General features: G+C 43.6%; 1 protein-coding gene across 4 annotated transcripts in view; it reads right to left on the bottom strand.

Moving 5' to 3' along the window:
- Window positions 1-27,623, bottom strand: part of PIP5K1B (phosphatidylinositol-4-phosphate 5-kinase type 1 beta) — a gene marked incomplete at its 3' end in the record, with an annotated part of 100,694 nt that overhangs the window by 22,044 nt on the left and 51,027 nt on the right. For 3 of the 4 annotated variants that reach the window (XM_083403457.1, XM_083403458.1, XM_083403456.1), the window contains exons 7-13: window positions 26,278-26,577; window positions 18,608-18,819; window positions 14,996-15,079; window positions 14,845-14,893; window positions 13,732-13,816; window positions 1,633-1,788; window positions 433-577 (exon numbers count right to left, since the gene is read on the bottom strand). In XM_083403457.1, coding sequence (XP_083259583.1) covers window positions 433-577; window positions 1,633-1,788; window positions 13,732-13,816; window positions 14,845-14,893; window positions 14,996-15,079; window positions 18,608-18,819; window positions 26,278-26,577 — 1,031 coding nt within the window. The remainder of the gene's footprint in view (window positions 1-432; window positions 578-1,632; window positions 1,789-13,731; window positions 13,817-14,844; window positions 14,894-14,995; window positions 15,080-18,607; window positions 18,820-26,277; window positions 26,578-27,623) is intronic. The other variant, XM_083403459.1, reaches the window with a different exon arrangement.

The following is a 27,623-nucleotide window of genomic DNA, read 5'->3' as shown; positions in this document are numbered from 1 at the left end:
GACTCAGGGGGGTTTAATTCTAATTAAATTATAGGGATGCACTGATGAATCTATGGGTGAGTTTGTACCATCCTATTTAGGTTTCATAAGCCACAATGCATATTTTGGTCATGCCTGCAGTCCTCTCATGTGCTGGGCTTATTAAACTGAAACATAATCATCTGAATGGTCAGAGATGAAAGGAACTGTAGTGCAGCACATGCTCCCCCACCTCCACCTTACAATCCCTGGCAAGTCCGCTGAAACAACTGAGTGGGGAGAAATAAATCTGCACTGGCTGGGATGCTGCGGGCTCAGAAGGCTCTCGCTTGTAATAAGACAGAGATCAGATCTGTAACTGATCTGTTTCCCCCTGAATTAAGTACAAATCAGAACAGTTGGGTTTGGGGAAAGAGTCCACCCACCTCTAGCATATATACAAATGTTAATTACCTGTTAGAATAAAACCGAGTTCCATCATGTTGATAATTGTCATCCACGTACAAAGAAGAAGAAGAAATTGTGGTTGCTAAAGATGCTGCTTCAAAAAGGGAAGGTGTGCTTGGCACTAAATCTGGCTGATGTCGGGAGGCTAATACTGTGCAGAGGGGGGGAAAGTCTGTAAATCATTCTTGCAAATATGAAACAAATACATTTTCATGGAAAATCTTACCTGCTCACCTATAGGGACAACATGTAAAGGCATGCACGAGTCTTGGGACTATGTGCTCTTTCTTCATATCTCACCTCCAGTGCATATGGCTTTGGGCTTGAATATCCTGGCTTGCATTAAGAATTATGTCCAAACTGAGGAGCTCTAGCTCAATGTCAGCTAACAAGCCAGGATGTTCTCAGCTATAGGTTCTTCACACCAAAGCATGGCTTTATTTTTGGGGGGCTGGGTGAGGAGAGAGAGGAAGAAGTGCACCATAGCTTATTAACCATGGTTTACAAAGAGAAAACTAATGGGAGAAGGAAAACAAAGGTTGATTTTGCCTCATGCTGATATGGGCCCAGAAAGAGTGGCAGAGATGTTCAGTACCCAGTGGCTGTGGATCAGTCATCTGCCAAGGCTTGTATGAGGAGATCCACACTGTATATTTAAAGCACATTCACAACACATTTAAACCCCAGGCTTCCCCAAAACAATCCCAAGAACTTAGTTTGTTAAGGGAACTTGGAATTGTAGCTCTCTGAGGGGAAGACTATAGTTCCCATGATTCTTTGGGGAGAGGCAAGTTCTCTAGATGTGTGTTGGGGGTGCTTTCAATGTATGCTATGGCTCTGTCCTATGTCTTGACAATTAGAATTGAGCATAAGCAATGGACCAAAAGCAATTCCCAAGATGAAGGTGTGTTCCAGGGTGGTTACCATCTTAATTGCAGCAGAGGTGGCTTTATAGATGCTGATGGACCACAACTCCCTTCATTCCTGAATCCTGGTAGCTGGAGACTAACAATTCCTGATTTATGGATTTCAAACTCTGCCCAGACAATCTAGAATTCTCTAAGCATTGTTTTTTAATCATTGCTTTAAGCTTCTTCACTGGTTTTAAATCTCCCACTTTTTTCACTTATTTTTTAAGCAGAAGTGCCAAAAATCTTGAAAATATTTCTGTTTATTAAGAGCAGTGTAGCTCATTTGAAGCATTACCTTCTTCATCAAGGCTACAATAGCTCTGCCCCTCAGTAAGCAAGTCATGATTTTCATCTTTCCAATCTTGGCTAACCACAGAAACAAATTCTTGTGATGTAGCTTTTAAAGCAGCAATGGAATTGCATCGTTTCTTGGAGGGAGAGGACTTTAAAGCTGCATTCAAAAAGAGAGAGGATAAAAACAAGGCAGATTAATTAAATACAGATAAACTAAGCAATGAAGTTTTAAGAAGGACTTTTCACTGTTACACAAACACTTTCACAATCCTTTCTTGTTCATCTCACTTGAATGCTGCTGACTGTTAAAAAAGAGGTTTGATCAGCTTGCCCAATCAATTTCCATTATTCTAAGTACACTGTAATAATGTCTTTAGAAGAGTCTATAATATGGGCCAGTATAAATCTGACACAGATTCACATTCAGCACTGCAGTAATAAAACTTGAACTTGTTCATGGCAGGGAGCTAGTACCGTATTTTTCGCCCTATAGGAGGCACTTTTTCCCCTCCAAAAATGAAGGGGAAATGTGTGTGCGTCCTATGGGGCGAATGCAGGCTTTCGCTGAAGCCTGGAGAGCGAGAGGGGTCGGTGCGCTCTCCAGGCTTCAGGAAGCTATCCGCAAGTCTTGCAAACCCAGCGGGAGGTCCCGCGTGCTCCCAAGGGTTGCGGGCAGCAGCCTGCAGCCCAAAAGCTTGGGGGACAGCGGGGAGGCGCAGCTATTCCTCGACCTGGTCTGGAGGCTGGCGGGGGGTGGGGTGGAGAAGCAAGCTTGCTTCTCCCCCCTGCCAGCCCCACAAGCTCAGGGGATAGTGGGGAGGCGGAGCACCGCCACCCCGTTATTCCCCAACCTGATCTGGAGGCTGGCGGGGGGGGGAGAGGCAAGCTTGCTTCTCCCCCCCCCCCCGCCTTCCCCACAAGCTCGGGGGATAGCGGGGAGGCGGAGCACCGCCACCCCGCTATTCCCCAACCTGATCTGGAGGCTGGCAGGGGGGAGAAGCAAGCTTGCTTCTCCCCCCTGCCAGCCCCACAGGTTCGGGGGATAGCGGGGAGGCGGAGCGCCACCATCCCGCTTTTCCCCGACCTAATCTGGAGGCTGGGGAGGGGGTGGAGAAGCAAGCTTGCTTCTCCCCCCTGCCAGCCCCATAAGCTCGGGGGATAGCGGGGAGGCGGAGCGCCGCCACCCCGCTATTCCCCGACCTGATCTGGAGCCTGGCGGGCGGGGGGGAGAGAAGCAAGCTTGCTTCCCCTCCCCGCCAGCCCCACAAGCTTGGGGGACAACGGGGCAAGCCGCTGCCCCACGGAGGCTAGAAAGGGTGTCCCTGAAGGCAGAAGAGGGAGACGGAGCGCTCTGTCTCCCTCTTCTAGCTTGGGGATGGCTGCGCAAACCTGGGGGGGAAATAAAAAATTTTCCCTTGATGTCCCCCCCAAAAAACTAGGTGCGTCCTATGGGCCGGTGCGTCCTATAGGGCGAAAAATACGGTAATAAGCCAAGTATCAGGCATACTTTTACCATGTAATCTCTTCATCCCAAAAAATGGCATCTGCCTATTTTTCACTGGAATATATTTTGCAATGTAAGATTTTATGGTTATATAAACCTAAATCCTCTTGCAAATAAAATTGCAAGGAAAATGTCTGTTTGGCTAAAAATATAATTGAAAACAAACCTAAAATATAGATTCCTCCCCTGCATATCTGAAATTATTGTAAAGAACGTCAAGAACATTTTAGTGAAATAACCTATAATCTGCTTATTTTATGTTAAAAATAAATGCCGATATCCTTGACTGTATACATTTTTAAAGCCATCTGCACCTTAACCAGGTGCAGACGGCTTTAAATTTAAATTGCAACCAGGACAAGGTTGTGTGCTGCTGCTGCCCATGTAGAATCAGGGCCTACATGCAGAGGGATCTCACAAAGAATAGTGGAATCCTGTCCCTCCCGCTGCCCACTATCTCCTCTGGCACACATGTGGCAGGCAGTGCACCAGAGTAATCATGAGACCTCTGCATGTCTATGACCATTGTTATTACTTGTTAAATTTGTATACTGCCCTTCCCCTTAAGTTCACAGGGCAGTTCACAACATAAAAATACAAAATGAGAACACAAAACAAATAAAAAACAAACCAATAACCGCCACCGTCCCCCAACATTTGAAAGGCCATGGAATGTTCAGTCAGCCAAAGGCCTGGTTATAGAGAAACACTTTTGTCTGGAACCTAAATATACGCAATAAAGGCGCCAGGTGAGCCTCTCTGGAAAGAGCATTCCACAAACGGAGAGCCACTGTAGAAAAGGTCTGTTCTTAGGTTGTTGCTCTCTGGACCTCTTGTGGAGGGGGCACATGAAGAATGGCCTTCAATGATGGTTGCAGGGTCTGGGTCCTTGAGGTACTGCAGTCCTAAACCATTTAAGGCTTTATAGGTCAAAATCAAAATCAGCACTTAGAATTGGGCCTGGAAAATAACTGGCAGCCAGTGGCCAGGATCCATGTCAGATGCCCACACCGTCTTGCTCCAGTGAGCAGCCGAGCCACTCAGTTCTGACCAGCTGAAGTTTCCAAACTGTCTTCAGAGGCAGCCCTAAGTATAACACATTGCAGTAATCAAATATTGAGGTTACCAGAGCATAGACAACAAAAGAGGTTGTGGAGAATTAACAGGGACACATTTCCCCTGTCTCTCCCAATGGGGTCATCACACAGGGCAACCAAAGCAGTTTCTGTGCCAAAACTGGGCTAAACCCCAATTGAAATGGATCTAGAAAATAAGCTTCCTCCAAGAGCACCTGGATCTAGCAACCACCCATTCAAGAACATTGCCCAAGGAAGGGATATTGAGCATTATGGGCATTCCTCCATACATGTATACACTGGGAAGGATCATGTCCATGTTGCTCTCTGCACAAATGTGTGCATGTTGTTGTTGTTTAGTCGGTTAGTCGTGTCCGACTCTTCGTGACCCCATGGACCAGAGCATGCCAGGCACTCCTGTCTTCCACTGCCTCCCGCAGTTTGGTCAAACTCATGCTGGTAGCTTTGAGAACACTATCCAACCATCTCGTCCTCTGTCATCCCCCTCTCCTTGTGCCCTCCATCTTTCCCAACATCAGGGTCTTTTCCAGGGAGTCTTCTCTTCTCATGAGGTGGCCAAAGTATTGGAGCCTCAATTTCAGGATCTGTGCTTCCAGTGAGCACTCAGGGCTGATTTCCTTCAGAATGGATAGGTTTGATCTTCTTGCAGTCCATGGGACTCTCAAGAGTCTCCTCCAGCACCATAATTCAAAAGCGTCAATTCTTCGGCGATCAGCCTTCTTTATGGTCCAGCTCTCACTTCCATACATCACTACTGGGAAAACCATAGCTTTAACTATATGGACCTTTGTTGCAAGGTGATGTCTCTGTTTTTTAAGATGCTGTCTAGGTTTGTCATGGCTTTTCTCGCAAGAAGGAGGCGTCTTTTAATTTCGTGGCTGCTGTCACCATCTGCAGTGATCATGGAGCCCAAGAAAGTAAAATCTCTCACTGCCTCCATTTCTTCCCCTTCTATTTGTCAGGAGGTGATGGGACCAGTGGCCATGATCTTCGTTTTTTTGATGTTGAGCTTCAGACCATATTTTGCGCTCTCCTCTTTCACCCTCATTAAAAGGTTCTTTAATTCCTCCTCACTTTCTGTCATCAAGGTTTTGTCATCTGCATATCTGAGGCTGTTGATATTTCTTCCGGCAATCTTAATTCCGGCTAGGGATTCATCCAGCCCAGCCTTTCGCATGATGAATTCTGCATATAAGGTAAATAAGCAGGGAGACAATATACAGCCTTGTTGTACTCCTTTCCCAATTTTGAACCAACCAGTTGTTCCATATCCAGTCCTAACTGTAGCTTCTTGTCCCACATAGATATTTCTCAGGAGACAGATGAGGTGATCAGGCACTCCCATTTCTTTAAGAACTTGCCACAGTTTGCTGTGGTCGACACAGTCAAAGGCTTTTGCATAGTCAATGAAGCAGAAGTAGATGTCTTTCTGGAACTGTCTACCTTTCTTCATAATCCAGCGCATGTTTGCAATTTGGTCTCTGGTTCCTCTGCCTCTTTCTCGGTCCACATACTGCTCGAGACTTCCTTGTAGAATTTTAAGCATAACTTTGCTAGCGTGTGAAATGAGCACAATTGTGCAGTAGTTGGAGCATTCTTTGGCACTGCCCTTCTTTGGGATTGGGATGTAGACTGATCTTCTCCAATCCTCTGGCCACTGCTGAGTTTTCCAAACTTGCTGGCCTATTGAGTATAGCACCTTAACAGCATCATCTTTTAAATGTTTTAATATTTTATAAATAAATAAATAAATAAATTTTGAAATTTTAAACCCCTTGGATCACTGCCTTGCCGTGGCGGAGGGGCTTGAATAACTCATAGAAGCTATGAACTATGCCGTGCAGGGCACCCAAGATGAACAGGTCATAATGGAGAGTTTTGACCAAACGTGATCCACCTGGAGCAGGAATCGTCAAGCCACTCCAGTATCCCTGCCAAGAAAACTCCATGGACAAAGACAACAGGCATATAAAAGTTATGACACTGGAAGATGAGCCCCTCAGGTCGGAAGGCGTCCAACATGCTACTGAGGAAGAGCGGAGGACAAGTACAAGTAGATCCAGAGCTGATGAAGTGGCTGGGCCAAAGCCGAAAGGACGCTCAGTTGCGGATATGCATGGAAGCGAAAGAAAAGTCCAATGCTGTAAAGAAAAATATTGCATAGGAACCTGGAATGTTAGAACCATGAACCTGGGTAAGTTGGATGTGGTCAAAAATGAGATGGCAAGAATAAATATTGACATCCTGGCCATCAGTGAACTAAAATGGACGGGAATGGGCGAATTCAGTTCGGATGACCATCATATGTGTAATTCTTTGTGGCTGATTAGCTGCTCTCCTTGTGCAAAGGTCAGAGGGGGCAGGGTTTCCGTTGAGTCAGGTGATTAGCTGTGGGAGGAGCTTATCAGAGCTTGCAGGGCAGCGGCGTGTGCAGTTTGATCCATCTTTTAGATTTAGGGGAGCTAGTCTCAAACGTTTGTTGGGGGAGACCTAGGTTTTTTGGGGGGAGGAGTTATTTGTCCTGTCTTCACGCTTTTTAAGACGGAGGACCGCCGTAGCCACCCCCAACGACACGTTCTCAAGATGGAGGGGGAGTCGCCGGCGGTTCCTGCGCAATGTTTGCCATCTTGCCAAAGGTTGCAGGCAGCTTTACCTGCAGCAATTGCATGTTGATTGCCTTCTTAGAAGACAAAGTCCAGCAACTGGAGGAACGTGTAGCTACGCTGCAAAGAATTAGAGAACTGGAGCTCTTCTTGGAAGCAACAGAGCACACCGTCTCCACCAAGGAGGAGACAGGGGACTCCCCCAAGAAGGAGGCTAGTTCACCAACACAGGAGCCAGATATATGGAGAAACGTGACTCAAAGAAGTAGGAGGCCCAGGGTTCGCTCTGATTGTTTAGAAATACACAATCGCTTTGAGGTCCTCTCCCCTAGCATGGAAGACGAAGAGCAGACTCCATTTGAGGATCTCTCCCTCATTACAGTCGATCAGGTATATGAAGATGAGCAGCAAAGTCAGTCCTGAGGGAATGTGCAGGCGACCTTGGAACGGACAGCTCACGGAAGAACCCTGACCAAATCTAAGAGGAGGCGTGTAGTGGTGATAGGGGATTCCCTACTGAGGGGAACAGAAGCAGTGATCTGTGGGCCTGACAAGATGTCTCGGGAAGTGTGCTGTCTCCCCGGGGCTAAGATCCAAGATGTAACTGAACGACTGCAAGGAATCATAAAACCCACTGACAAATACCCCTTCCTCTTGGTTCATGTGGGAACCAATGACACTGCAAGCAATAGCCTCCAGAAGATCAAAAGAGACTACGAGGCTCTGGGCAGGAAATTGAAGCAATTAAATGCATAAATTGTCATCTCATCTGTCCTCCCAGTTGAACGACGTGGCCCAGGGAGAGAGGGAAAAATAGTCGCAAATGGTGTAAACAGGAACGGTTTGGATTCTTAGATCACGGACTGCAGTTTCTTGAAGATGGACTTCTGGCAAGTGATGGGCTGCACCTCACAACAGTTGGGAGGAATGTTTTTGCCAAAAATCTCAGAAACCTCATCAGGAGGGCTTTAAACTGACTAATGTGGGGGAGAGAGACAGTGCTCCTGAAGGTAGGAGTCTATCAACTGATGAAGATGATCATCCAAATGTCATAGACCAAATGGAGCAAACAGCACGCAGACCTAGTGGTGGGAGGAAAAAATCCTTAAATAAGAGACACAGGGGAATGATTAATGGACTTCAATGTCTGTACACTAATGCGCAAAGCATGGGAAATAAACAAGATGAGCTTGAGCTCTTGGTACAGCAAATTAAATATGACATAATAGGCATCACTGAAACCTGGTGGGATAAGTCCCACGATTGGAATGTAATAATGGAGGGATACAATCTATTTCAGAGAAACAGACCAGACAAGAAAGGAGAAGGAGTGGCGTTATATGTCAGGGATGTGTATACCTGTGAATAGATCCAAGATTTAGAACCTCAAAGCCAAAGTGAGAGCATTTGGGTGAAAATTAAGGGAGAGAAGAATAACAGTGACCTCATTGTGGGAGTTTACTATAGATCCCCAAGCCAAACGGAGGACATAGATGATGCCTTCCTGGAACAGATGGCCAAGCATGCAAAAGGAAGGGAGATAGTAGTAATGGGGGACTTCAATTACCCGGATATTTGTTGGATGTCAAACTCAGCCAAGAGCAGAAGGTCAAACAGATTCCTCACTGGCCTTGCAGACAATTTCATTGTCCAGAAAGTGGGAGAAGCAACCAGAGGAACAGCCATTTTAGATCTGGTCCTAACCAATGTTGATGAGCTGGTTAGTGGGGTAGAAGTGGAAGGATCATTAGGCGCGAGTGATCATGCTCTTCTGAAGTTTACCATACGGCAGAAAGGAGCAGCCAAGCATACTAGGACTCAATTTCTTGACTTTAAGAAAGCCGACTTCATAAAACTTAGGGAAGTGCTGGGTGAGATCCCATGGACAGTAATACTAAAAGGAAAGGGAGTTCATGATGGCTGGGAGTTTGTTAAGAGGGAGATAGTAAAAGCACAACTTCAGGCAATACCAATGAGAAGGAAACATGGAAGGTGCCTAAAGAAGCCAGGGTGGCTATCTAAAGAACTATTAACTGAGTTAAGATTAAAAAAGGATGTGTACAAAAAATGGAAAAGGGGGGAAACCACCAAAGAGGAATTCAAACAAATAGCCAGCACTTGTAGACACAAAGTCAGAAAAGCTAAAGCCCAGATGAACTCAGGCTTGCTAGATAGGTTAAAAGCAACAAAAAAAGGCTTTTATGGGTATGTTCGTAGCAAAAGGAAGAACAAAGAAACAGTGGGGTCACTCAGAGGAGAAGATGGTGAAATGCAAACAGGGGACACAGAAAAGGCTGAACTCCTCAATGCCTTCTTTGCCTCAGTCTTCTCTGATAAAGAAAACAATGCCCGACCTGAAGAATTTGGAGCAAATGATTCAGCAGAGAAAACACAGCCCAGAATAACTAAGGAGATAGTACAAAAATCCTTGGCTAGTCTAGATGTATTCAAGTCTCCAGGGCCAGATGAACTGCATCCAAGAGTATTAAAAGAACTGGCAGATGTGATCTCAGAACCACTGGCAGTCATCTTTGAGAATTCCTGGAGAACAGGCGAAGTCCCGGCAGACTGGAGGAGGGCAAATGTTGTCCCTATTTTCAAAAAGGGGGAAAGAGAGGACCCAAATAATTACCGCCCAGTCAGTCTGACATCAATACCAGGGAAGATTCTGGAGCAGATCATTAAGCGAACAGTCTGTGAGCACCTAGAAAGGAATGCTGTGATCACCAATAGTCAGCATGGATTTCTGAAAAATAAATCATGTCAGACTAACCTGATCTCGTTTTTTGACAGAATTACAAGCCTGGTAGATGAAGGGAACACAGTGGATGTAGCCTACCTTGATTTCAGCAAGGCATTTGACAAGGTGCCCCATGACGTTCTTGTAAAGAAGCTGGTAAAATGGGGTCTTAACTATGCTACCACTCAGTAACTGGCTGACTGACTGGACTCAGTAACTGGCTGACTGACTGGACCCAAAGGGTGCTCATCAATGGTTCCTATTCATACTGGAGAAGAGTGACTAGTGGGGTGCCACAGGGTTCTGCCTTGGGCCCGGTCTTATTCAACATCTTTATCAACGACTTGGATGATGGACTCAAGGGCATCCTGATCAAATTTGCAGGGGAAACCAAACTGGGAGGGGTGGCTAACACCCCAGAGGACAGGATCACACTTCAAAACGACCTTGACAGATTAGAGAACTGGGCCAAAACAAACAAGATGAATTTTAACAGGGAGAAATGTAAAGTATTGCACTTGGGCAAAAAAAATGAGAGGCACAAATACAAGATGGGTGACACCTGGCTTGAGAGCAGTACATGTGAAAAGGATGTAGGAGTCTTGGTTGACCACAAACTTGACATGAGCCAACAGTGTGACGCGGCAGCTAAAAAAGCCAATGCAATTCTGGGCTGCATCAATAGGAGTATAGCATCTAGATCAAGGGAAGTAATAGTGCCACTGTATTCTGCTCTGGTCAGACCTCACCTGGAGTACTGTGTCCAGTTCTGGGCACCACAGTTCAAGAAAGACACTGACAAACTAGAACGGGTCCAGAGGAGGGCAACCAAAATGGTCAAAGGCCTGGAAACGATGCCTTATGAGGAACGGCTAAGGGAGCTGGGCATGTTTAGCCTGGAGAAGAGGAGGTTAAGGGGTGATATGATAGCCATGTTCAAATATATAAAAGGATGTCACACAGAGGAGGGAGAAAGGTTGTTTTCTGCTGCTCCAGAGAAGCGGACACGGAGCAATGGATCCAAACTACAAGAAAGAAGATTCCACTTAAACATTAGGAAGAACTTCCTGACAGTAAGAGCTGTTCGACAGTGGAATTTGCTGCCAAGGAGTGTGGTGGAGTCTCCTTCTTTGGAGGTCTTTAAGCAGAGGCTTGACAATCATATGTCAGGAGTGCTCTGATGGTGTTTCCTGCTTGGCAGGGGGTTGGACTCGATGGCCCTTGTGGTCTCTTCCAACTCTATGATTCTATGATTCTATATCTACTACTGTGGGCAAGAATCCCGTAAAAGAAATGGAGTTGCCCTCATATTCAACAAAATAGTGGCGAAAGCTGTACTGGGATGCAATCTCGAAAATGTTAGAATGATCTCAATACGAATCCAAGGCAGCCCTTTTAACATCACAGTAATCCAAGTTTATGCACCAACTACTGGTGCTGAAGAAACTGAAATTGGCCAAGTCTATGAAGACTTACACCTTATAGAAGTGACACCAAAGAAGGATGTTCTTCTCATCATAGGGGATTGGAATGCTAAAGTAGGGAATCAAGAGATAAAAGGAACAACTGGCAAGTTTGGCCTTGGAGATCAAAACGAAGCAGGGCAAAGGCTAATAGAGTTCTGTCAAGAGAACAAGCTGGTCATCACAAACACGCTTTTCCAACAACACAAGAGACGACTCTACACATGGACATCACCAGATGGGCAGCATCGAAATCAGATTCATTATATTCTCCGCAGCCAAAGATGGAGAAGCTCTATACAGTCAGCAAAAACAAGACCTGGAGCTGACTGTGGCTCCGATCATCAGCTTCTTATTGCAAAATTCAAGCTTAAACTGAAGAAGGTAGGAAAAACCCCTGGGCCGGTAAGATACAATCTAAACCAAATCCCTTATGAATACACAGTGGAAGTGAGGAACAGATTTAAGGATTTAGATTTGGTGGACAGAGTGCCTGAAGAACTATAGATGGAGGCTCGCAACATTAAGAAGAGGTGGCAAGAATACACAGAGGAACTATACCAGAAAGATATGGATGGCTCGAACACCCCAGGTAGTGTGGTTGCTGACCTTGAGCCAGACATCCTGGAGAGTGAAGTCAAATGGGCCTTAGAAAGCACTGCTAATAACAAGGCCGGTGGAAGTGATGGTATTCCAGCTGAATTATTTAATTTTTTAAAATAATGTGTGCACAGACACTCACAAAATACTTGAATGACATATTCCATGTTACAAAAGTTCAGATAACTTCCAATAGATTATAGGTAAAGGTAAAGGATCCCTGGACGGTTAAGCCCAGTCACAGGCGACTATGGGGTGCAGCACTCATCTTGCTTCACGTCAAGGAAGCCGGCGTTTGTCCACAGACAGCTTTCTGGGTCATGTGGCCAGCAGGACTAAACAGCTTCTGGCGCAATGGGACACCACGACAGAAGCCAGAGCACAAGGAAACGCTGTTTACCTTCCCACCAAAGTGGTACCTATTTATCTACTTGCACTGGTCTGCTTTTGAACTGCTAGGTTGGTGGGGGAGAGAAGAAGAAGAAGAAGAAGAAGAAGAAGAAGAAGAAGAAGAAGAAGAAGAAGATATAAGCATCCTGACTACAGTGGTACTCTGGTTCTCAAACTTAATCCGTTCCAGAAGTCCGTTCCAAAACCAAAGCGCTCGAAAACCAAGATATGCTTTCCCATAGAAAGTAATGCAAAACGGATTAATCCATTCTAAACTTTTAAAAACAACCACTAAAACAGCAATTTAACATGAATTTTACTATCTAACAAGACCACTGATCCATAAAACGAAAGCAATAATCAATGTACTGTAGTATAAAATAAATAGAACAGTATTGTAGATCAGGCATGTCCAACTTCAAGTAGGCTGCTCCCCCCAAGGGGGCAGGGATGGGTCCAGGGTGGGCGCTGGCTGCTTCCCCTGATGGTGCATGGGTGGGTGCAGGGTGGGCAGGCACGCAACTCTCTCTCCACCCCCAAGCCAGTCCTTTCTCTCCCCCCCCCCCAAAGCAGTTCTCTCTCTCTCACTCTTCAAATCAGATGGGCTGCAGAGCTCTCCCCAGAACACTACAATTACAATGGGAGGGGGGGGCGCAAATTAGCAGTGCAACAGTAAAGATGGAAGCTCAGGACTCAAAACGGAGCATGTTCGGCTTCCAAGGCAAAGTTCAGAAACCGGAACACTTACTTTTGGGTTTGCAGCCTTCGAATTCCAAGTTGTTTATGAACTAAGCTGTTTGAAAAACAAGGCACCACTGTACCTTGCTATGTTTGAAAATAAGCCAGAACATTCTCAACAGTTGTGCCAGCATTAGGTATGACTTAAGAGTCACAGGCAGAAACACCATTACAAAGTTTTGTGGACAGCCCACCTTCAGACAGAATCACAGAATCATAGATACTTCTAAAACAATTTTTCTGAGAGAACTTAAAGCATGAAAAATGTAACATATAACTTGGGAAGATTCTTGCTGGATCACACAAAGACCTGGTTTGCATTAAACGGTTTGTCAAACTATAACTTGTGAAGACCACGCCGACTCCTGGAGAGCAGTTCTCAGCCATTTTGCTCCTCAAAAATCTTTTTCGTGCCATACTGTGAGCTTAGCATGTTGTGTAAACTGGGACTTGTAGTTAGGCTCTCTCCTCACTAACCACAAGCTGCAGCTGGTCTTAGTTACAGCTTGTGGTTTGTGAGCTTGACCACAAGTCCCAGTTCAGATAGAACACTAACGGAACCCTTGGTTTAACCTCAGCATAGCACAGCAGTAAAAAGCCACAGTCTGTCATGCAAAGCAGCCCCTGGACTCCATCTAGTCCTGCAGTCTGTTTCAGATAGCAGCCAAATTCTTCGGGAAAGCAGATGGCATACCATGATGGCAACAGCTGTCTTGCACCCTGTGTCTCCCAGCAACATTTAACATGGGGCTCCCCTTCCTATTCTTCATCATGTGACACATCCACCAACAGTGCCAGCCATCTTACCAGCTAAGTCACCAATCAAAAGCTATTTTCAAGGTGTCTCCATAGGAGAAGTATGTCACATTGAGACTTTTTTTGTAGAAAGCAATGAATAAATGCAACTAACAAAAGCAACAACTGAAGAGTGGCTCTAACTTCACGACTGGTGACATGGCACTTACCCTGATTCTTTTTGAATACCCTGGAACTCATAAACTTTAAAAACCTATCAGCATAAAAACTTGGCCTGTGTACTGAAACTGTGTCCTACAAGACAAAAAAAATAAAGGTATTTAATATTAGGACAATCAGAGAGAAAACATTTTTTAAAAAAGACTACAATGGAGAAATTCAACAATATTCATCATTCAGCAGAATGGACATCATCAGTGGAACAGATTCCACCTCTCCCTGAATGCCTCCAAAATCTGTTTTGGGGGCCACAGCAGATTTGGGGGAGGGGCTGCACAGCAAGGAGAGCAAGTCTACTTCTGTGACCTTGGAGGTCATCCACTGTTTATGGTGGAAGACATTTTTAACAGAATTGTGAAATCTTCAATAGATCATGTAGCTAAAAAAATCCAGTGTTCGTCACTCACTGTCAAGGTATCATTGCCAACATGTTCTGTTCATCTTCAGCCCATTTAATTTCATAATAATATTTACAGAGGCTCCCCAACTTCTTCAGGGGAAGTTAAAGACTGACTCCCTCTGTTTAAACATTGAGATGTTGTTTGAAGGCTTACTAAGGTGTTTATCAATTCCCTAACCGATTCATGATGAAGACAGATGTTCCAGATACAGTTGCCTGAACAAATAACAAGCCTTATATGGATGCCAGTCTGATGAAGTCTTTAAAACATGCAAAGGGAGGCTAGATTAATTACCAACACTATCAGGGGGTTAGGATGCTAGCTGCTGTGCTGAATGTCTTTGCCACTGGAAAGCTTATTTCTTGTCTGTTAATTTAAGAAAAGTTTTTGCACTCTAGACTTTGCAAATACCAGTTTTGTCTTCATCCCCAGTGAAAACAATATTTGCAGTTGCTTTCCCTTTGGCCCTTGCCTCTCCCTCTCCTTCCATCTGTTGTTTACCCAACTACCACTAGGCAGACTATAAACTTTTGGATATTTGTCGATCGGTATTTGTCACTTATAATAAGCAAATGCATCAATGGCAGTGAACTTCAACAGCATAAATATCCTCATGTCACACACAGTATGCAATTGTCAATAGTAAGAGAGAAGTAATTAACACAAAAACCAAACATTCAAACAATACAAAGCATGGCTTACCCCATCATAAACAAGTGCTTTCCAGGAATGCTCCAGCTTCTTTATTAACCTAATAACACACACACAAGCACTTAATGACATATACTCCATCTTACAGCCAATTTAAATCCAGCAGATATACCTGTATCCAAATAATGTTATTCTACGTTACCTGTAAGACTGCAGGATATCAATAATGCCCATAAATAGCAGAAGCTTTTCTCCTTTGTGGCTTTTAGCCGGAATGCCACCCATTCTAAGAGAAGCAACAGAGTGAGACATTATACATTAGATCTTCTTTGAAAAGTTAAAACTGAAACATACTAGCAATGAAAAACAAAAGAACCCATAGTGTTTCAATTAAGACAGCACATGCAAAGGACAACATGGTTTGGTGAACAAAATGGATGTTCAAAGCAGACTATCCTTTTTAGTTTCATTTTAACAAGTGTACTTTTGAGGCATCTGATCAAGGCCTGTATTTTAAAATGAGCTTAAAGATATATTTGCAAATGTTTGTATGTTTCATGCCAGGCAGAAACCAGCTGGCTAAGTACTCTGGCAGTTGTTTTTCTTCCTGCTCTCCTGAACAAGCCCCCCCCCCCCCCGATTTATAGCAGTAGCAGGAGACAAGTTTCTCAAAGTTGTAAAAGGGAATTACAGGCTGGGAGCAAAGGTTATACTGACCCTACATATTACAGAATACAATCAAGCTGCAAAAACACTAATTAAGAGTTGGTAAATAGTAAGATTTATTGTTTAACAGAAAATAATACCATGTGCCTCCCATCAGATTCTAGCCATATTTTCCCAAGGTTTAAGGTATCCTGAGAAAGTTAAAGGGCAATAAATTTTGGGAAGGGCTAATGGGAAAAGCAGCTGGCTGGGAAAAGGGGTGTAAAATGAAGAGGCTTCTTTTTACTGAGTTCCTTTTGCTTTGCAAAGGCCTTTTCTTCTAAAAAGCTATTTATGTTATGTATGAGATTTATTGGCTTAAAGTAATTATGCAAAGGATTTAGAAAGTAAGAAATGTTAGATTCTTATGTTAGATTCTTATTTCATTGATGGAGTGTGAGAATGTGAACCCAAGATCTCTGTTTAGATAGAATTTAATACCATGAGTCATTTGTTTTGGAATGCAGGGGCAGCAGGGGCAAAAGGTGATCTGGTAATTAAGGTGCCTTGTCAAGGCAAATGTAAGATATATGGCTACTTGTCTGCCATTTATGGATAGAAGGAAATATAGCTCTTTGTCTCCCATAAAAGGTAATAGGAAATGGGTGTATCTTTTATGATTGGTTGTAGCAAACAGCCAATAGGAATTTCAACCAGGCTGATTGGACAGAGACAGCCAAAGGAGAAGTAAGGGGGCTGGGCTGAGGAAATATAAGTGCTGGCCAAAAGGGCTGGAGTGGGCAGAGCTTTGGTAACCATATACCACTGTGCCTATCATTTATTTGTCTGACAAATAAATTATTATTTTAATTTCTATATTGCTGCGTTGAATATTTCATTCCAGCTAAGCGTTAACCACAAGCAGGGTGCTACACTTTGGCTTCAATTTTCCAGTATAATCTACAGCATGATGTACAGGTTAAGAACTAACAACGATTGGAGCACAGCTTCATTCATTTTACACACAAATTGGTGCAAACAATGAGTGTGAATAGCACCACACAGTGATACTATCAGGGAAGGACTTAAGGGATGTTGATGTCATGGCTGCTGCAGGCAAAGGTTTTCTATTATGCCTCTATAGCAGGAGTGCAGGCCAACTTTGGCCATCAGGGCTCCCCACTGGGCCGGCCTGCCTGTTCCTAGCAAGCCAGGCTCACCTGTCCCACACCTAACAACCTACGCCATGTCAGCTAGAGGGCCAGAACTGGCATGGCTTCCAAAGGAGCAGTGAGTTCTCACTTCAAGTGAGTTCCCCATGGTTCCTTTACTTCAGTGAGGCATGCTCACCTCAACCAAAAGCAGGTGGGCAATGGGAGCACACCTTGCTCCAGGTCACCAGAAATCTGAAAAAGTGTCAGGGGGCTGACTGCCTCAACTGATCTGTAAATCTTTTTTTGGAGAAAGTCAGTAGTTGCAATTTCTGAAGCCACTTTTTCTCCCTCTTCACACACTTACATTTCTGTTACAACATTACTTGTAATCTTACATGATTAACCTTTTTCTTTATTTCCCTTTGGTATGTGCCCAAATAGTATAAATAATACCAGAGATTTAAGGTTGTTCCTGGGTTTCTGCTTTTCTTGGGCACACAACTGATAAACCAATCTCTTTTTTTGGGATTTTCTGGTCTGCGGGAGGACATTGGGTTTTCCAAAAGATATTTGATTCAAATCTATCCTTCCACCATTCACAAATTGAAAGCCCGTTGTAGATGTAATATTTGGAACATGAGGGAATGATTCAGAAATAGCCATTAACTCTTTTTTGTTTTAAGAACAGATTTTTAGGGGAAACAGCCTTTCTAAGAAAGCTAACCAATAGACTGAAACCGACACAGGGAGAAATAGAAGAGGATGCCTTCACTCCGGTACGGCTCCCGTTTATCACATACACAGCCCAACAAGACAACACCACAAACCCACCGACAGCGTATGGATAACTTAACCCAACAACAACCCAATAACTTAACCTCACACATGCACAAAGAAATCCAACTGCAGTCAAGCAAATGCAACCATCCAACCCCTAGGCCACCCCAACCTCTCTCACCACCAAGGAAACATAACAAGCAAATAGAAAGAGAACCTACTCCAGTGAAGCTGACACAAAACCCCCACATATACACTAAGCAAAAGAACATAGGCTTTACCATCCCACCCCCTCTCTTCTTCCTAACCCCATTCTGCACATAACACCAATGGCTCACAACAAATGTAACTGATCTGTAGAAAACATAACCTGAAAAGAGGCAATGCATGTTGTCAGGGCTGGCTCCGGGTCCCAGCTCACCAAGGACCAACGCTAGCCGGTAGTAACATATCAAAGTCTTTATTGAAGAATAGTTTCCATTTCAAAGCCTCAGCGTCCCAGCTCTACATCTGGACTCTAGACCGGCGAAGCTCCGTCTGAGTCTCCGCCCCCTGCGCACCAGTTTAAGACTCTAATCTTACTCCACCTCTTCCTTCTCTCTCTCTTCCTCTGGGTCCTACTACCCCCTGGGGTCTCCTCCCTCCTGGACTCTTCTGAGGCAGACGTTGACCCCTCTGACTCCTCCCCCTCTCTTCGGCGGGCTTTAGGACCTGGCTCCCTACCCGGGCTGCCCACCTTGCCGCCCTCCTGTACATTTGAACTTGGCGCGCGCGCGCGTTTAACTTTCCTGATGACCGTTTCCTCGCTCCCTGACAAGGGTGTGGTCCCTCCTGCCTCACGTTCTCCCGCTGTCCACGCGCCCCCTGATCCCGATGCCTGGGACTCCTCCCCCCTACTGCGCTCTGGGGGGGACGCTGGTCCGGATTTCCAGCTGCTACTCTCTGAGTCCCCTCTGGCCCCTTCTTCTCGAGGTGCCCCCCTGGGCACTCCCCTTGCCCTGACTATGGGGGCCCCTTTCTGTGAATCTTCCGAGTCACTGGAGAGACTCAGAGACCTCGGACTGCTGTCCTCGCTGACATTTCCTTCGGACTCTTCCCCCTCGCTCTCCACTTCCTCCCTCTCCTGTGACTCTGCTCCTGAACCCCTGACACATGTGCTTTTGTAAACAAGGAAAATCTTTAATAAAAAAACTTTATTAAAAATTAAATAGAAAGAGAACAGATTTTTAGGGACTTACGTGTTGGTACTCTCTGTGATGACACAGTCCCCAGATTTTCCTGGACCCTGTATTGATTCCATCGCTGTAGAATAGAGAACTCTCTGACCTCCTGGGCGTTTAGAATCCGATGTGTTTTGAGAAGTTTCACCCTCTCTCTCTTTTGCAGCAGAGTCCAATATATGGATTCCCAGCAGCAAGCTATAATCCATTATTTTAAAGCTTTCCAGTACCTAGTAATAAAGATGTTTAGATTGAAATTGGTTATGTTGCCAAAACCAAAAGGCTGAATTCACAGAGGTAAAACAAAAACAAAAAAACGTTCTAAGGATATGCAACAAACAATCTGGCATCAGATATCAAATCCAAGAAAAGTACAGTACTCTACCAGCTAAAGAATGATGTGAATTTTACAAAACAGAGAAGAGATAAACAAAATAACCAAGAGACTTGAACCTAGTAATAGACTTTTTGTAGTACAAAATTCAAAGGCCGCTGCATTTCTGTTACGCATTTCATAAATCTGCATTAAGAAACAGTCAATGTGAGAAATGAATATGCAAAGTTATTAAGAGATTATTCTTATTTATTATTGTCTAAATATGGAAACCAGTGCTATTTTCTAGAAAAAGAGCACCTCCCTTGTTCTCTTATAATGACAATGGTGCCCAACTGAGAGGTGCTGGAAATGAGTTCCAGCTGTGGAAAAAACCCTGAAGGCAACATATAAGCTTTATTTGATAACCAACAAACTAACGTTATTTTCACATGCAAGGTTTACTTGCCATCATTGTGGTTTAGATATGTGGTTCAGTGTTCATTCTGTGGGAATAGCATGAGGGAGGGAATATTCAAGGTCCTTTATCCCAAGGTTAGTGATTTGTATAATCTACACTACTTTGAACAAATTGAGTATTTCAGTATATCAGCATCAGTATATGCTTTGTATGGGACAATACTTGCAACTGGTACAAAGAGAACAGCTGTTGGTATCCAGTAAAACATTAAAATTATAAACAGTAATAAAACTATGTTATTAACAGAAAAATATTACAGGTAACCTGGTAATATTTCTGCACTTTTAACTGGGTAATTAATTACAGGCTTTAGGAAAGGAGAGGTCACCAGTTTGCACAAAGAATAGTAAAGACAAATCTGTGTGTGTGATAGAAAAATGTGGCAATGCTCCTCCATTGCTTTTCTTTTCCTGCAGTGTCAGTCTGACTCCAGGGAAACAATAACGTGTCAATAATAATGCTGCATCATTGATTAATTTTTATTGACAAACAGAAGAAAGTCAACAACTCTGAAAGTTATTGAAAAATTAAAGGAAGAGCTATTGATTCCTTTCTATAAGTTAATTGCAACACTGAAATAAAACTCAGCTCAAATCACAGAACTGTAGAGTTGGAAGGGAGCCCCAGGTCATCTAGTAACAACCCCCTACAATGCATGAATTATTTGCATTTTAATATTTGCATTTGTATTTTATTTACTACAAATCCATGTCAGGTATGTAAAATCTTTAAGATGAATAAATTTCCTGCAATATTTTGTGTTTGTGTGTTTTATCAAGATATAGCTGCTTCTGCAGACTGTTACTATCACACTACAGTACCACCTTCCCACATGGTCCCATTAACAAAAGTCCTATTTTCAGTGAGAACTGTGAACTTTTTGTTATTGACAGATGATTAGTTTTTTCTTCTTCTGTAGAAACTAAACATTCTCTTACCATCAGAGAATTTATACTGCAGCAACCAAGCGCCCAATAAAAAATGAGGCTACTACTGCATAGTCGATATTTATACCACACCAGAAAAACTAGAAAAGCAGGCACTTAAACTTCAGCAAAGTATGCAATTTTTCCTCTTGATCCCTGAGCACATAAAGGTAAAGGTAAAGGTAAAGGTACCCCTGCCCATACGGGCCAGTCTTGACAGACTCTAGGGTTGTGCGCCCATCTCACTTAAGAGGCTGGGGGCCAGCGCTGTCCAGAGACACTTCCGGGTCACGTGGCCAGCGTGACATCGCTGCTCTGGCGAGCCAGAGCCGCACACAGAAACGCCGTTTACCTTCCCGCTAGTAAGCGGTCCCTATTTATCTACTTGCACCCGGGGGTGCTTTCGAACTGCTAGGTTGGCAGGCGCTGGGACCGAACAACGGGAGCGCACCCCGCCGCGGGGATTCGAACCGCCGACCTTTCGATCGGCAAGCCCTAGGCGCTGAGGCTTTTACCCACAGCGCCACCTGCGTCCCTGAGCACATAGTCAGTTGCATCTCAAAGCTTAGAAGGATTATGATTGAAAGCCTTTATTGTGCTAACCACAGGTTCAGTGCTTTTTGTGTGTGACACTTCTCACCGGTTAGGAATCGTGCCACCCATTTTTGCTGCTGCCTATGCTAGTTGTTTTGTGCTGTCACTCGTGGCACTTTTATCAAGATATGACTACTGGCACTTCATTTTTACCAAAACAGTTTTCAAGCATAAAGGATGCTTGAACCTTACATGTAAACACACAAAGGCATAAAACACAGAGCATTCAATGTGCAGTGATAATAAATGAAAGCATTTCACCATAAAACGTGTAACTTAAAATAAGGCTTGCCATGTTTCTGGGGTCGCTTGCAATCTGTCCCCAGACTGTTCTTAAGGTCAGCCCCTCAGTCCCGCCTCAGTCCCTCTTAAGATACTTCTGGCCCCCACCTCTGCACCTGCAGAGAGCATCACGATATCTGTATCCTCTCTTTGCATATACTCTCAGGCCTCCATCACACCAGGGTGTGTGTGTGTGTGTGTGGCGTGTGAGATTATCTTCCTTCTAAACCACCCAGACCAGAACACAAATATAAACCTAGATTTAATTAAGGAATGTTACATTTAGAACAGGCAACCGTCACATACAAAAGTTTTACAGTTAAATATTATTAACCTGGCACGGCATCCCTCACTTTTCTCCAACTTCTTCACTCCTCTCTCAGCATCTCCCTCTTACTGCCTATTCCCATATTCATTCTTCCACTTATCCTTTTATTAAAAGGATGCAAACATTTTTATCATGGAATCAAGACTACATAGAGCCTTTTCCAGATAATTATTTGCATTACGACACCCCTCCTCCCTGAGGCCTTAGAAGTTTGTCTACTTTTAAAATCTACTAAAGCAAAAAGACTCCAACATCCTAACTCTGCTATTGTTAAAATCCCAATAGGAGAGCATCAAAATATTAAATATTCAGAAAATTGTCTCTGTTGTTTACAGGGTCTGTCCTGGCTTTTGCAAATGATTGCCAGCAGGAAGAGAACAAGATGCCGTGCCTATCCCAAACCTTCCTGTGATGACTTCAAATTCCATTGCAAATGGTAAATATTGGCAACCATTGTGAAGCCATTCAGAAGCAAGCCCAGAACCAGTAGCCTTTTCACAGAACCTTTTCTATGGAAATGTAGAAGCAGCTGCTTCACTTTAATAATCTGACCGCCTTTTTAGTTGCAGGGGTAGATTTACAAACAGGCAGACTAGGCTGGAAGCCCAAAGTTTTCATGGGTATCACTGTCTTTTCAAAGGGGAAAAAAGCATTTTGCAAAAACACAGGCAAACAAATGGTTAATATAATACTGTTACAGTGCAGGAGAAGCCCTTGTTAGCAAATAGGTTTGACACAGTTTTGAAGACACTTTCAATACCAAGCTATAAGACATTATGAATTTATGAATGAATTTGGTGCTGTTCATACCCAGTTTGAGTAATTGGGGTACTATATTTTATTATGTATTTCATTTTCAACCTACCCTTCATCAGACAATTGATCCCAGGGCAGCATACATCAGACATAAAATACAACTAAACAATTCCAATAAAAATATTAAAACAATATAAAATTATTCCGTGTAACCTCTACTCAAAAATCAGCGGCCTGATGATGGCTAAAGAGGCAAGTTTTTAGCTGGTGTCAAAGACTAACCATTCTTGGCACCAGCCAGCTTTCAAGAAGGAGGACATTTCACAGCGGAGGAGCTGCCACTGATGAGACCCTTTCATGAGCTGTAAAGGTACAAACCTAGTTTGAAAATGGTCTAACAAGCAGGGCATCCCCAGCAGATATCAACACACAAGGCAGAATGGTACAAGGAGAGGTACCACACTGGGTAACTAGGACCCAATATTATTCCTTGGGTCACTAAACATTGTTAGACTATAATTCCCAGCTTCTCCAGCCAACTCAGCCAATACATCAGGGACAGCGGGAGTTGCAGATCAGCAACATCCAACAACCCAAGTTTGAAGAACATTGGTTCAGGGCCTTACAAGTGGGAACTTTGTCACTGTGGTACATTTTTACAGCCTCATAGTTTGAGGCTACAATAAACCTCTTGACACTCTAAGGGTAGAAGAAGCATGTGGATGTCCAGAGCAGATGGTCACTAATAGCTTGATTTCATGGAATATTCATTTCTGGAGACCAAAGATGAGGAACAGTGCCTTTTGTTAGGAAGAATGTCTCATGAGCATGCAGCTGATTATTAGATCATCTCCAAATTCACACTCAAAATCCAAACAAAAGATGGCTTCATGTTCACTAACACGACTTGACATCAGGTTGCGCTGCGCCAATGAACATGGCAATCTGCCCATGAGGAATGCCCTTTTTGTTTTATAACCCCATTTCAACCAGGAGACATCTAAAGGCAGCCTTGTACAGGGAAGCTTCTTAAGGCTTAATGTTTTACTATGTTTTTATATATGCTGGCAGCTGCGCAGAGTGGCTGGGGCAACCCAGTCAGATGGTCTGGGTACAAATAATAAATTATTAGTATGTTGTTGTTGTTGTTGTTGTTTTCACATCAGAACACTTTCATTCAATGCACTTTTTATTCTCTGATTTACTCCTTTTATGACCCCTACAAAACAAGCTGCCAATGTGGTCTCCCCAGATGTTGCTGGACTCCGACTCTCCTCTGACCCATGGGTGCCCCATGTTGGCCACACCTGCCTAAGAGCCTTTCCCTTATTTTGTTCCCTAGCAGCATCCTAGGAGACAGGGCAACTTCCCTGCCCTCTGCACAGGGAGGCTCGGCAGACATCTCTACTGTCATAATTTTGGTGACAGGCAAAGACCTTTTAATCTCCCAGGCTTTAAAAAACCCAAAACCTTTTGTACCTTGTTTTATGCTGCTTTCAACTGCGGTATCCAATGCCAGTTCTCACACTGATCCAGTGAAGTTTGCATCAGTGACGTGGGGAGGGAGGTTTCTTCTGTCGCTTTGCACACCCAGCTGCAGTCTCATGTGCAATGCTCCCCCCCCCAATATGCTCCAGCGGGTGAGAGGGATCCTCTCACAGAGTGGGGAAGGGATGCCGTGGAGGGTCCACAAAAGTCGCCTGCCTTCCTCCCTGTTTTACTGACAGAAACCTTCAACAGGCTAAGGAAGGGCCATGGCTCAGTGGTAGGGCTACAGCTTTGAATGCACAAGGCCCCAGGTTCAGCCCCTGGGAGAAGTGGGCCTGTGTAGCCTATTCTATAGAAATAAGTTGTTGGTTACTGCTTGGGCCATTGGCCATTTGCATGTAAGAGAAATAGGTACAGCACACGAAGCAACAGTACAAAATTCTGCATAAAATCACATTGCTATCTAGAATCATATATAAAACCTACATCCTAAAAATACACAACTCATAGAGCCTGCTAAAATGAGTGTACCACTGCTGAGGTGAAATCTGCCCAAATACTACTTGTCTAACTGTATGCATGCCAATAGAAATTATATCCCAAAACTGCTCCAGCAGAAGGCAGCTTTCTCTTTTCCTGTCATCAGCATCAAGGACATAATGCAATGCAACCCTCTATAGTTTTTATTGTATATTTGTATGTTTTATCATAGGTTGTATACTCCCTTGGAAACTGACGCTGAAGGGCTCCATAGAAAGTTGTTAATAAAATAAACGTTTAATAAAAAAAACAAGTTACTACAAGGCTTAACTTTCAGTGACTGTACCTCAAGTCTGGATTAGCAGTTCTACTCCAAAAACATTTAACGTAACCATGTTACTCTGGGTTTGGTATTGCAGTTTGATACTGCTGATGCATCACATCATATAGTAATAGCAATTTCTGAAATGGCTTAAGAGCTACATGATGTACAAAACACATAAAAAATAGACACAGCCCAAAAGGCTTACATGCTTTCTTTAGAAAAGAAGTTGAAAATAGAACAAAACATAAGAAGGCAGCAACAACCATTAAACATAGGCTTCCGGAAAGATGTTTTAAGAAGAGGTAGATAATCAACTCCGTAATACTTTTCACAAATAAGCAGCAATAAGACAAAAAGCATATAATGTAGGCAAAAAATAAGGGGAAAAACATGTAGAAAGCCAAGATGAGAAATCAGCAGGAGCTAGACCATGAATACATACAAAAAGGCAAGTTAACAGAACCTTTTATGCAAAATGGGCAAGGTAGGAGAGCAAAGAAAAACCAAGAGGAGAGAAACATTGTGTGTATCTGAGCCGAAAAAGTTAAGTAGGTGGCAAAATGCAAAACAAAAACAAGAGCCATAAGGTGGGATAGAGAAGACCAACTAAAAGGACATTACAACAAGTCAATTGGGGGGAAAGAAGATAATGAACAAGGTATGGGAAACTGTCAGAGAAAAAAAATACTAAATCCGGGGGGTTGAGAATGACATAAGAATCCAAATACAAAACCAAGATCTTTAGCTTGAATAGAAAGAAAGAGGGTGAGGGGATTAGAAATCCCATCTCTGAAAGACTTGGCCTTAAAAGAAAAGAAACCACACAGAGATAATAGCAAGATGAAAAGATGAAAGATTAACCAAATAAGAATATAAGTTAGAAAAGTGTCTCTGACCACCATCAATGTACAGTCAAATCCCATCATATGTGGAGGGTTTGTTCAAGGGTTGAGCATAGCAGAAGGGCTGGGGGGGGGCCTCCCTTGCACCTCCAGTGCCTTGCCTCCCTCCTCCACCTGTGAGCTGGCCAACAGAAGGGAGGAGGGCAGGCAGAGAGAAAGCAAGGCAGAAGGGAGGAGCAGAGAGAGCTGCAGGCAGAAGAAAAAGGCTGGACTGGAGCTGCAGCCCAGCGTGTCTAGTTGAAATCATGTATGGGAAATGCACGCAAAACTGCAGAACAATGAATCATAATGAAAGACTGAATAAAGTGCCATCCTATGCACGTTTTCTCAGAAATAGGTCCTATTGAGATACCCCTGAATAAGTGTATATAGGACTGCAGCCTAAAAGAACCTAAAGGGTAAAGGCAAAGAATAAAAACAAAGGGCCCAACAGGGAACCTAGAGAGTTCCTAACAGACTGGAAAAAAGAAGGAAAGATCAATTAAAGGAAACACAGTTAGGTGTGGTTAGAAAGGAAAAGACAGCAATCAAGAACACAACCATGAGACACCAAAATCATACAAAGAATATCACATTTACTACCTCTTGTTTCATCTTTCCACCTACTTCCTTTCAACGGTTCCCTTTTATACCCTTCAAGCCAAAACTATATTTTGTTAACACAAACAAGGGAGTCTGCCTGCAGCTTCAAGATGAAATGCAGTTATTGTGGACAAGAACTCTTTTATGGACAAGAGCCCATTCATTCCGCACTGTGTAAACAGTGGAGTCATGCTCTGACAACAGCTATTGGTATCAAAAGTTCTTACTTACTCGACAATCCCTCTGTAGCGTTTTCATGAGTGCACTATAAGTCTCCGAGTCAAAATATAATCCTTCATGCATGTCTTGAAGAAAATCCAAGTCTTTAAAGGTGGGATTGGACTTCTCTCGCTCTTTCCTGGATGCCCTCCTTTTGTACGTGGAGCCTTTCAAGTCATAGTTGAAATGCATTTTCAGTGATCGTGGCAGAACATTGTTCATCACAATTATCCTGATATTAATACCTCCCGACTGAACACAATACAGTCCATAAAATTTTGGTAGGAGTGTCCTTGGATTCTGGTTGAGATTCTTAAAAACAAAATGAAGAAGCACCAATGAACATCAGAAGCACATTTAAAATAAGATTTCTGCATGCACCTTAATATAGACTAGGAAGTCAAGTCTATCCTAAACAAACCAGACATATACTTTTAATGAAATAATGCTTGAAGTGTTTTATTTTAAACTAAACTAAAAAAAAAAGTTAAGCTCTTAAATTGGAAGGCTCTCTACACTGAGGACCAGTGGTGAAAAGCAATCTAAATTATTCCATGCTTTGGTTTGAAATTCCCCCATCTGCCTTAACTATGGTTATCTGTTACATAGGTACTGACATTAATCGTAGTGAACATTAACCACATAAACTGACGTTAACCAGAACACTAGCCCTTAGCAAGGAGTTTCCAGCTATTTTGAAATTCTAATTTAAAGGGAAACCTAATTAATAATAGAGGTTAATGTCACTGAATATGTTATGTTTAACTGCATTTAAGGCAGCCAGGGTGGAAATTCTGGTGAACAGTAGAGAAGATGCATGGGATAATGTGGCCCACTTCTGATCTCTCAATTCTGGTTAAATCCATGTGGAACACATTCTCCCCACCTTTTCCCACGACGATCAGCCAAGAGGGCGGCCAACATCTGGCCACCGCCTTAAAAAAGCTAGGGGTGGGCTGCTCGCAGCCCCAAGATCCAGCTTCCGATTGGCTGAGTGGGCACTGAACATCCTTACCTGAGGGCCTCTTGTGGCTGGAGGGGGGCAGTGCCAGCCATCCCTTCCCCCGACCACATCGGAAGATGGCAACTCCCCTGAACCCACCATGGTCGGGCCATTCGGCAATGGAGTCGCAGGTGAGCAGATATTCTCCCCACACTTTCTTTTTTGGCAAAAGTAGAGCCTATTACTCAAATTTTGGACAGTCAGAAGGCCTAAACAGACAAGTTCTGAAATAATGACTAGATGTAAGAGGTGGTAACAGTGACTCTGCTAGTATATAAATGCATAGTTTACTAAGTCTCACTCGCTGGATCATCACCTTGTTGTAGTGAGTGGGCTTGCATGTTCCTATGACCCT

The sequence above is a fragment of the Podarcis tiliguerta genome (genome assembly GCF_965153285.1).
Source record: "Podarcis tiliguerta genome assembly, chromosome: 11".
Classification (NCBI taxonomy): Eukaryota; Metazoa; Chordata; class Lepidosauria; order Squamata; family Lacertidae; genus Podarcis; species Podarcis tiliguerta.
This window is presented reverse-complemented; position numbering and strand designations above follow the sequence as displayed.